Source organism: Pediculus humanus, genomic scaffold (genome assembly GCF_000006295.1).
Source record: "Pediculus humanus corporis 1103172107790 genomic scaffold, whole genome shotgun sequence".
Taxonomy (NCBI): Eukaryota; Metazoa; Arthropoda; class Insecta; order Psocodea; family Pediculidae; genus Pediculus; species Pediculus humanus.
Genome location: NW_002987384.1, coordinates 12505 through 23420, shown reverse-complemented (window position 1 = coordinate 23420; position 10916 = coordinate 12505). Strand labels below are relative to the sequence as shown.

Genomic DNA, 10916 nt, shown 5'->3' with positions numbered 1-10916 from the left:
TATTGTTTTATGTAATTTTCTATTGAATCGTTTCAAATTTCCTTTTTTTCCAACCTTCCTTTTTTATTAAAAATAATTTTTTAATAAAAACGTCGACAGATTGTTTGTCAATAAGTAAAAAAAAAAAAAATGAAAATGGAGAGTTAAAAAAATGTTTTAAACCGTAGCAAAATCATTCGAGGAAATTTTAACAAAAGAAGAAAACTATTGGAAAATGGGGGAAAAAAAAAAAAACATGATGAAAAATTATGGCAGGGAGTTGTAAACAAGGTTTCATAACATTTATAAATTTATTAACGGACAAAACTTTTCCACCTCTTTTCAAAAAACGAGTCACGTGATCCTAGGATTTTTCACATTCAACGAAAAGTATCAATTAAAGGAGCAATGGAGATATCAACAAAAGTAAAACAAATTTTTTAATTAATAATAATAATAATAATAATAATAAAAGGGAAACAATACCACGTGGTATTCCTCAGGTTCCAAAAGGACATGAAAATTTTTGGAATAAAACCCAATCGTAAAATTCATTTAAAAATGTTGATGATGATGATAATCATCAATAGCAGAAAATTTTCGAAAAAAGAATCAATTATTATTATTATTATTATCACACTTTTTTTTTTTTTTTTTTGAAAAAATTATCTCCTCATAAAAAAAAAAAAAAAAAATTTAAATAATCAGTTTTATAATAATTTATTATCATTATTATAAACGTTGACTCCTCGACGTCTCTCAAAAACTTTTGAAAAAAAAAAAAAAAAAAACCGGAAATTGAAATTATCTTCAGACGCAACAAGCATTTTACCCTATCCGTCACTTCCGTCTGTCTCAACCCTTTTCAAAATTTTATTTAACACCCACCCAATTATTATTATTATTATTATTATTATTTGACTTTTAATCGTTTGATAAGTTTTATGTTGTGGATGTGACTGAAATTTTCCAGAATGATATTCCAGAAGAATACACACATAACGCCATTTTCTGTACGGTTACTTCTTTTAAACTTCCTTTTATTGAATGTGGCATGGATGGCTCCCAGTGATGCTCCCACGATAACCAGAATAGTTTCTGCTTGTACTCCCCACATCCTGGATTCTATTTCAATTTCCAAATTCCTGTCTTACACCCTCTTTTCCCTATTACTTCAATCAGTTTGTACCATCATGTCTCATAATGGGGTAACCAGTTTTGCTTGAATTCGATGACGTAATCAGGTTTGGAGTGTGTTGGCGCCTTATTTTCCAACCCCATCAGGTTTAGGGTAGGTTTAAGGTATTAACAAATTTTATTATTTATTTTTAGCTCTGGTCATGTTCCTACAATTTCGTACATTCGGAAATCAAACGATCGATGGATGGCCGTCGTCAGCGTTTTTCATGGGTAAGTTTAACATTTGACCTTTTGTCAGATTTCTTAAAAAAACTATCCTTTCGGACGTAATACTACATTTCATTATCATTATTATTATTTAACGGTTATGAAATTATTAAAACGCACGATAGTTCGGTTGCACTTTATAAAAATAATCCTTTAACCTTTTTTATCATTTTTCCTTTTAGTAAAAGGTTAATAATTATTTATAAATAATTATTTACCGCCATGACGCGTTAACATTATCATCCGAAACGAAAGGGAGGGGGTAAGGGGGATGATAAAAAAAAAAAAATTAAACGTTTTCGTATCCTACAGGGGATGAATTTTAATGTTTGAAGAAAAAAAAAATCACGTGACCTATAAAAAAAAACAATTAGTAAATTTGCAAGTTGTATTTAACGTCACTATATAAATGAGGTCACACAGGTCACGTGTGAATTTTTTTTTATTAAAATTAAATTCGCGATTATTTATAAATTAATAATAATAATGATTTTTTTTTTCTGTCATTTTAATTGATTAAAAAATTTATTTTTCTAATATTTAAATACGTCATTAGACAATTATCACGTGATTTTAATTATTATTATTATTATTATTATCATCTGATGATGTGAAATAGGTCATACAAAAGGTAATAATAATAATTGAATTTTGTTAGAAGAGAATTCAAATGATAATTCCACCAAATGATTTCATCAATAATCCTTTTCGACACTCGCTCACAATTTATTGGGTTCCTTTCCTGGATGAGATTTAGATCCTGGTAAACCCCCCAACCCCACACCACCCCCCCCAATTCAAGTATAAATAACATAGACGTAAAAAAAAAATTATTTTTCTTTTTTTGTTTTTTTTTTTTTTGTACAAACTTATGTATTTATCAGAATGAAAGGAATTAAAATCTAAGAATTATACTTATAAAAATCATTCAATCTGTCATAAATCTTATTTTTATTAACGAAACAAAAAACTTTCAGACACTTTCTTGAACTGGTGGTTCATATCCTTTAGGTCTGTCCACTTTTGCTCCAGGTTCATCCGACGCTGCTTTGCTGTCACCGTGTAATTCTAACAATTTACTTAGATCGAAACGTGGTTTCTTTAAAACTTTCACCTACAAACACAAACAAACAAACAAACAAACAATCAAATAAAACAACAAACGTAAACAAACAAAAAAAAAAAATTCTTAAATGTAACACTAACTTTTCTAATATAAACATCGTGCAAAGGATAAATTTTTTGACAATATTTTTCAATTTCCTTAGCTATTGAATCAGGCAGTAATTTTTGAACGACATCTTTCAAATCTGAATCGGTCACTTCTTTTGTTATTATTTCTGTCATCTTTTTCCTTATCGCTCTTACTTGCGTGTGTTGAGCATAGCATGTTTTTTTCTGTGACATTTGATCTTTATTTGTAAATCCAATACAAAAAACCCTCAATAAATATCCATCTGTTGTTTTAACATCAACATGAGCTTCAATTAATGTCTAGAGAGAGAGAGAGAGAGAGAGAGAGAAAAAAAAAGAAAAAAATGATTTAAATTCGAGTATTTTAACAAGTTGGCACATGATTCAACAATCATCATTATTATGTAATAAGTAGAAAAAAAAAAAAATCAAATCAATTGTCTCAGACTTTTCCGCTCCAGATATCAATCAATTTCGATAACCAGAAGGATAGTGAAAGAATTTTAATTTTCCAACAGCATAGAGATGAATAAAAAAAAAAAAATTTAAACATCAACGAGGCTGTTGGGACATCAAATGGAGTAGTAGTAGTAGTCATATAAAAAAAAAATAATAACAAAATCATACATTTTGATATGATAAGGTAAAAATTTAAAATCAAGTATTTTTTACCTGCCATTTTTTAACCATGCTACGAAGCTTGTCCGTAGTTAAATCCATCCCGTGAAAATTTGTTAATACATTTCGACCCTGAACATCTTCTGCTATAAGTCGAAATTTTCTGAACGACCTTTCAGCATCAGTGTCATTTTGAAGATCGGCTAAAGAAACTTCAAAAACACGATTTTTCAAACCCTCGGATGCAATTTCTAAAAAATTTACAAAACGCACGAGGTTAACATACGCACTTGGTTTAATCCGGGAAAAAATCCGCGTAAAATGAATATTTATTTACACGTAAATTGTAAAATTCAAATGAAAAACAAACGAGTTTTGATTGTAAATTAAATTTTACTAAAAGTTTAAAAGGTTTTTATGTGAAATCTACGAGTTTCAAATGCAAGTTTTTAATGTGTTATGAACATCTGTGTACATAAAGAAAAACAAAACTTACTTGTTCCTTGAGTTCTGTTAACCAAAGTTTTACCTATTTGGCGAGTTGCAAACATTGACGGAGCTTTGACATCGTACCAATCCTTTCTGGTGAAAGGATCAACCCTAAAATAAAAAACCTTATTAATAATTCGCCAACACAACACTTTACACCCGGCACGAAACAATATTTTATCAAGTGTTTATCACAGCCATCGGCGAGTAAGTTTCCAACACCAAAATACCGATTTATAGTATTTATTTAATAGACTTAATTTAATCAACTTCTTTTTACTTACACTTTCTTTTTAACACCTTTTTTCCCTCCTTTGGACAGTCCCTTATTCTTACCGACCGCCATTGTATACTATAATAGTTAAAAGATGGTGGTTCAAGACGATGTTGGCAGCAGTGAGTTAAGGGCCCAAAAAATATAAAAGTCCGTTCAGATTTTAAAGAGTTACAAAGAACTTTGGAATTGTAGTAGAAAATGTTTACAGTAAACAATTATTTAAGTTTTAGATGCTAGTTTTTATTACTTTTAAATTTTTTCTTTTTTTTTTTTTTTTTTAACTAATTATTATTAATATGTAACAATAAAAGTTATTTTCATAATGAATCTGCAAACTCTTTTTCAAGATTTTAATCCCAGGTTTGAAATTTTATTTTTTTTTTAATATCATGTTTATCTGTTGCCATTGAAGGACGAAAATTTTTTTATTTAATATTAATTTTTTATTTTATTTCATTATTATTCATTCGAGTAGTTGTAAGTTTCGTTTTTTTTGTGTAAGACGTACCTTTTTTAATCATACCTTATTAATCGAGGAATAATAATTAAAAACTTTAAATGCGTATTTGTAGTTTAATTCCTTTATTAAATACATTTCGTAGTTAAATCATTAACATTTCATTTGTACTTATTAGTCCTTTCATTTTTCAGCAAGTTTTTAGTTCACACATGCTTGATGATATTCACAGCATTATTTGCCTTAAGACTGGATGGTGTTATACAATGGAGTTACTGGACTGTTTTTGCTCCTATTTGGTTTTGGAAATTTATGGTGATAGCTGGAGCAACTGTCGGAAGTTACGTTTGGTGGAGATGTCCACATTTTAGGTATTTAACATTTATTTTTTATTGTAAAATTCTTTTTGTATATAATAATAATAATAATAATAATAATAATAATAATAATTGTTTTAAATGACAGGTTAGAGGGTGAAGCCTATGTTCATTATAAAGCAATGCTTATAAGTTTAGCTCTGCATCTCATATTACTAATGTTTGATTTGCTAGTCTGTGATAAATTAGAAAGTGGAAGGCATCTTTGGATTCTTGTTTTCATACCTCTTATTTTCATATCTATAGTGTCAATTGCAGTTAGTATTTGGGCTGTTAAACATGACAGGTCATTTGAGGTAAGTTTAAAAATTCGACAGCCATGTGCAAAATCAATTTTTTTATTCAAATGAATTTCTACATCATTTAATATTATTATTATTATTATTTTATAATAATTATTTCCAGTTGGAGCTTTTTTGCTCTGTAAATATTCTTCAGTTTATATTTCTCGCTCTCAGACTGGATGGTTTTATTTCCTGGAGTTGGGAAGTTGTTTTCGTACCCTTGTGGATAATAATGTGCCTGAGTTTAGTAGGAGTAGTTTATAGCATAATATTTGCAGGAATATTGTTAACAACAGCACAAGTGAATCCTCAACAAAGGAGAACTTCATTTAATTCAGCTCTAAGTTACACAATACTTGCCATACCGATCCTTATATTTCAAGTAAGTCAAAAATAAAATTTTTAAACCCGAAAAAAAAAAAAAAAATGGCTGCCGAGTTTTTTTAACTTTACATTATTATCAAATAAATTTTTTTTTTGTTAGGTTTTACTTGCCAACAAACTAGATGGTGATATAGACCTGAGTTATTGTGGCGTGGTATCACCTTTATTTCTCAGTTACATAACATTAATTTTAATGTCGTTTGGAGCCAAAGGAGGAAATAAATGTAAGTTAATTTTTCATTACTTGTATAACACTTTGACCTTGACGAAAAGAAATTTTTCCCATCTTTTAAAACATTTTAAATTATGATATTCAGGGTGGTTTGGAATAAGAAAAGACTTTTGTCAATTTTTACTTAGTTTATGTCCATTTTTACAAGAATATGCAAACATTGCATATTCAGCACAAGATACTTCGATAAACACAAATGATAACACAATCGATGCCATCATTAATCAGGAAAAAGAAAAATCAATAAAAAAAACGGATTTCGGAAAAACAGTCGTTCCTATCGTATCGATAGACATGCCGGATTGATCGATCGATCGATTGATTGATTGATTGATAGAAATAAAAAAGCTCAAAATTTAAACGTGCGCGAAAAAAAACAAAAAAAAAAAAAACTCGAACTCTGTCAGTGTGTGTTTAAGTTATGATTTTATTTATTTTTTATTTATTAAAAAAAATTTTTTTTTTTTTTTAAATTACCAAAAATAAAATAAAATAAAAATAAAGTTAAATAAAGATAATCATTAATTAGTCTTTAATTATTAATTAATAAAAATTTAAATTAGTTAGTTAAATTAGATCAATTTTTACTAATCGATATGTAAATATTTTTTTTTTTTTTTTTGCGTTTCGAATAATGTTTTAATTCGTATGATTAATTTAAAAGTGTGTGCGTGCGGGTGTGCGTGTGCGTGTGCGTGAATATGATGATTTACGTTTTAACAAGTCTATCGATACGTACACGAACAAAATAATAATAATAAATTTTTTATTTATTTTCAATGCAAATCGTGAGATTTTATAAATTATTTTTTTTTTTTCTCGTTATAACGTATGAATCAACGAATCACGTTTTTTTCTTTTTTTTTTCTTTTAAAATGTCAAAAGAAAATTTAAAAAAAAAAAAATGAAATAATAATAATAATAATAAAATGTTATGTTAAAAAAAAAAAAACAAAATTTTTTGTTTTATATTTATAAAAATTTATTTATTTCTAGTAATTTTTTTTTTTTTTAAAGTTATTTTTTAAATGACAATTTTTCTTTTTCCATATAATTTTTTTTTTTACAAATCTAATGATTTACAAATTTTATTATTATATAAAAATAATAATAATAATAAAATTATAGTCATGGATTATAACGGATACAATACCGCGAGATTATTATCGGGGGATTAAATCGAGGGAGGAAAAAAAAAAGGGGGGGATTCCCTTTTACTTTTTATATATTTTCGTACAAGTTTATTTATGACACGTCACGATTAGTGAAAAACAACACGAAAATTTATTCCTGTCAAATTTGTGATATTCCTCTGCTGTTACCACAACCGGTAAACGAATGATGATGATGATGATGATGATGATCTTTGTAAAAAAATTTAAATTTTAAAACGGAAGTTATTTTTTTAAATAAACTCAATACCTGAAACGTAACAAACAAAACAATTACAAACAAAGACGATGAGAGAAATTCTTTTCGTGTCGTATGACTTTCGATAATAATAATAATTACCTCGTTTTGAAAAGTTAAATAAAATGCGGATAAACCGATAAATATCAATATTATGAATAAAATAAAATAAATAAAATCACGATCTTTTTGCCAATTTTTCAATTCGTCAACGTGTAAAAATCTATTACGATATTGACTGTTCAATTCGAATTTCGATCGTTTAGGATATAAAGAAATATAAAAATCTTGTAAAACTGCCCTCACGATATCATTTTCTTTTTCGTCGTGATTTGCATCCATGTTATTATTCAAACAAATAAATTTCCTATTTACAAAAAAAAAAAAAAAAATCAATCAATCAATCAATAAATTTTGTTAATTTTCTTACATTTAAGGCGTTTTCCCCTTACTTCGGATGACTTCTTATTATGTCTAAACTTTCAACGACTTTACTCAAATTCGACGTGACCATTTTAAATAATGCATCCTGATCTTTTTCCGGTACGAATTTATGCTTGTATTTAGGTATCGTACCAAATTCTTGATTGAGAATTTCTATAATTTTCGGACAATTTTCTACGAGTCCTTTCGTAACGGTCGGCTGGAAAACGAACGACAAACCTTTCAGGTATTTTCTTTTCAAGGTCATTTATAAATAAAATCACTTACCAATACCGAATCGGAATATCTTTCGTAATTATTATTAATATTTTTCGTGATTTCAATCTCGTAATATTTCGAACAATTCAATATGAAACTTTCGAATTCCATGAGTACTCGATAATTTAAAGGCACACCGTAAATCCTTGTCAGCAATGTACGAATTTCTCTATCAGACCACGTTCTGTAACGTAAATAATAATAATAATAAAACGTCATTACTTAATGATAATAATAATAATAATTTACCCGGTTTTATCCGTGTCAAACTCGTCGAAAATTTGACCGGGAGTTTTTTGAATTTTTTGATCGACCATATAATAAAAATAAGAAAATGCATATTGCATATCGTTTTTAGATCTTATTTTATGACTCGATGTTAACGTCCATTCTTTGGGAAACCTTAAATGCGGAAAAAAGGAAAATTTTCTCTTTAGAAATCCCTAAGGAAAAAAAATGAGGTCATTGTTTATGACAATTAATTTATTATTACATTTTTTGTAAATCTTCCATAATTTTTTTATTTATTAAATGAGGCATGTGTGCTAAAACTTTTCTTTGGCTAACTCCAAAAACTTTATTATATAATTTATGCACGTAGAGAAGTGATTCTGCAAACATGTCCAAAACTCTATTCTTTGATTCTTTATTATCATTATCATTATTATTATCATTCGTTTTCATTATTTTTTCATTTAAACTTTTTGTTAATGACATTTGATTCATTTCGTCCATTGTGTAACCTTTGAACAAACAACAACAACAACAACAATATTAAGATACGTTAAAACATTTTAAACAATAATAATAATAATAATAATAATAATAATAATTTAAATAATTAACTCACTAAATGATTTTTCAATAGTTTTATTTTTCATAACCGTCGTTATATTATTATTATTTTTTTTTTCCTCTACTTTAATTAATTTTTTTAATTTTTTCCTCACAGCCTTATTATTATCGACATATTTTTTATTATTTATTCTAACTAATTCGCTTATATTTGCATTTAATTTTTTTTTAACAACATTTAATATTTCATTTCTTACATTAATCCCTTGTAATTTATCATTACCGTCATTATTATTATTATTATTATTATTTAAACTATCATTATTGAATATTTGGAGTAAATTTCTTTTTGTTATTAACGAATCATTTACGTTCGTAACGTTTTCACTATTTTCTATTACTTTTGTTTTTTTCAACGATTCGTATTGTTCTTCGACTATCCTTATCACATTTTCATCTTCCTTATCAACGTTCGTGTCGTATATTAAACCGCTCATTTGATGATGATAATCGTATTTCGGGTAACTGTTACTATTATTATTATTATTTATACAATCTCCGCCATCGTAAGAACATTGTTCTATGTTACAAGGAGGATCGCAACTTCCATCACCGACCCAACTCCACGTGCAAGTTAACGAACAGTCAGGTAAATTCCACGTGATGAAAATTTTTTGACCTTCTGATTCCGTTAAAAAATCCTCTGGCCATATTTGTTTTCCAAGTATTATGTCATCGTTAAGATAAAGAAAATAATCGGATAGACCTGGAATTCTAATTTTAAAAAAAGAAAAAAAAACAAAAAAAGAAATATTTAATCAAACTTTTTTAATTTTATTCGAAAAGAAAAATTATTATTTTCACCTGTGTATGTGACTTTCAATGGCTGGACTACTAAATGTTGGAAGATGTGAATGATTTAAAAATATTTGCTCATGTGTTATTATAGATAATTTTGGATTATCCAAATCTAACCAATATGGTATTTGACCATTTGTTACAATATAAACATGGCGAACCCAAGGTGCATACATTTCTAATGATCTTAACGAATACCTGAGTTCCTAAAATTATAATAATAATAATAATATCGAATAATTTTCTAAAATGGTTTTCAATTTTCCTAATATTAATAATTTATTCATTCAACTTTTTTTTAATTTAAATAGTTTTAGTTTTAATTTATATAAATTATTCCTTTTTTAAAATATGATTTTATTAAAAATTTTCACCTCCATATCTTCAAATCTAGAATTAAATGTTTCGTTTATTGTGGAACTATCTTGTGCATCATTATCATTATTATTATTCAATGCTTGATTTATATTTTTTTGAAATAATGAATCAGATCCATTAACCCAAGTATAAACAACATCAATAGGAACTTTTTGACATAATCTGAAAACAAAAAAAAAAAAAAACATTAAAATTATTTTTTTCTTAACGCTTCTCGTTTTCACAAATATGATATTTTAAAAGAATTTGTATTACATTCGACATTTTTCATTTTCTTGTTTTTTGATTATTTATTAAACATCACATTTATCGAGTGAGTTATACAATGTGATCTTCATAATTTGAATCTTTATTATTATGGGAAAATTACTTGATATTAACACTGTTCTTCCTTTTTTTAATCTTATGTAAAAATTATTTATCGAGGTTTAATAAGTAAATTGCAATGTTTTTTTAAAAATGTTTTTAACTTACTTTTCGTGAAATGATTTTTCACCTATATTATCACTGTAAGAATTAAACATTGATTCATATTTTTTTCTACTCCAATCCACCCAGGTCTGTAACATAAAATATATATAAGTAAGAAATTACTTTTGAGTTTAATACAAATATGTAGTGTGTAAAACCAAACCTCTCCGAAATGAATAAGAGATATGAGAAAAAGAAATCCAGAAATAATTATGAGTAAAAATGAATACTGTAGTGATAGTAAATCATAAAATTTTCTTTGAAGAAATTTATAGACTCCTGAAAATTTAAACATTCTGACTAAAACTTCATTTTTATTTCACTAAAAATAACTTTGGTTGAATAATAATAATTCAACTGTAACATTTTTTTTATTTTATAACCAAATCTGGTAATTTTATTACACTTTTCATTGGTTTATGATGTGTTAAAATTCTTAAATACATTCAATAACAAATTAAAATATTTACATATGGTTTATTTTATATTATTATTATCATAAAAATTAATTTTTAATCATGTTTAAAATTTTAATGAATGAAAATATTTTTTTTTTATGATTTCTACAGCACTTTGCATTGTACATCTAAAAAAAAATATTTAT

The 10916-nt window shown here is 26.5% G+C and overlaps 3 protein-coding genes across 3 annotated transcripts; 1 reads left to right on the top strand and 2 right to left on the bottom strand.

Annotated features, from left to right (window-relative positions):
- Window positions 1-2359: 2359 nt before the first annotated feature.
- Phum_PHUM365680 (40S ribosomal protein S3A, putative) lies at window positions 2360-4033 on the bottom strand (the record flags this gene model as incomplete). The annotated part of the gene is made up of 5 exons (XM_002428091.1): window positions 2360-2500; window positions 2593-2880; window positions 3253-3449; window positions 3695-3798; window positions 3972-4033. The coding sequence occupies 5 exons, from the start codon at window positions 4031-4033 to the stop codon at window positions 2360-2362; spliced, it is 792 nt and encodes a 263-aa protein (XP_002428136.1).
- Window positions 4034-4286: 253 nt separating this feature from the next.
- Window positions 4287-6004, top strand: Phum_PHUM365670 (protein FAM11A, putative; the record flags this gene model as incomplete). Its single annotated transcript, XM_002428090.1, has 6 exons — window positions 4287-4324; window positions 4616-4792; window positions 4887-5094; window positions 5204-5464; window positions 5567-5690; window positions 5784-6004. 6 exons carry the CDS (start codon window positions 4287-4289, stop codon window positions 6002-6004), a joined length of 1029 nt encoding a protein of 342 aa, XP_002428135.1.
- A 987-nt stretch (window positions 6005-6991) lies between these two features.
- Phum_PHUM365660 (uncharacterized protein) lies at window positions 6992-10607 on the bottom strand (the record flags this gene model as incomplete). The annotated part of the gene is made up of 11 exons (XM_002428089.1): window positions 6992-7120; window positions 7211-7475; window positions 7561-7751; window positions 7820-7994; window positions 8060-8212; window positions 8304-8553; window positions 8922-9379; window positions 9470-9669; window positions 9838-10003; window positions 10316-10401; window positions 10476-10607. The coding sequence occupies 11 exons, from the start codon at window positions 10605-10607 to the stop codon at window positions 6992-6994; spliced, it is 2205 nt and encodes a 734-aa protein (XP_002428134.1).
- Between the last annotated feature and the right edge of the window lie 309 nt (window positions 10608-10916).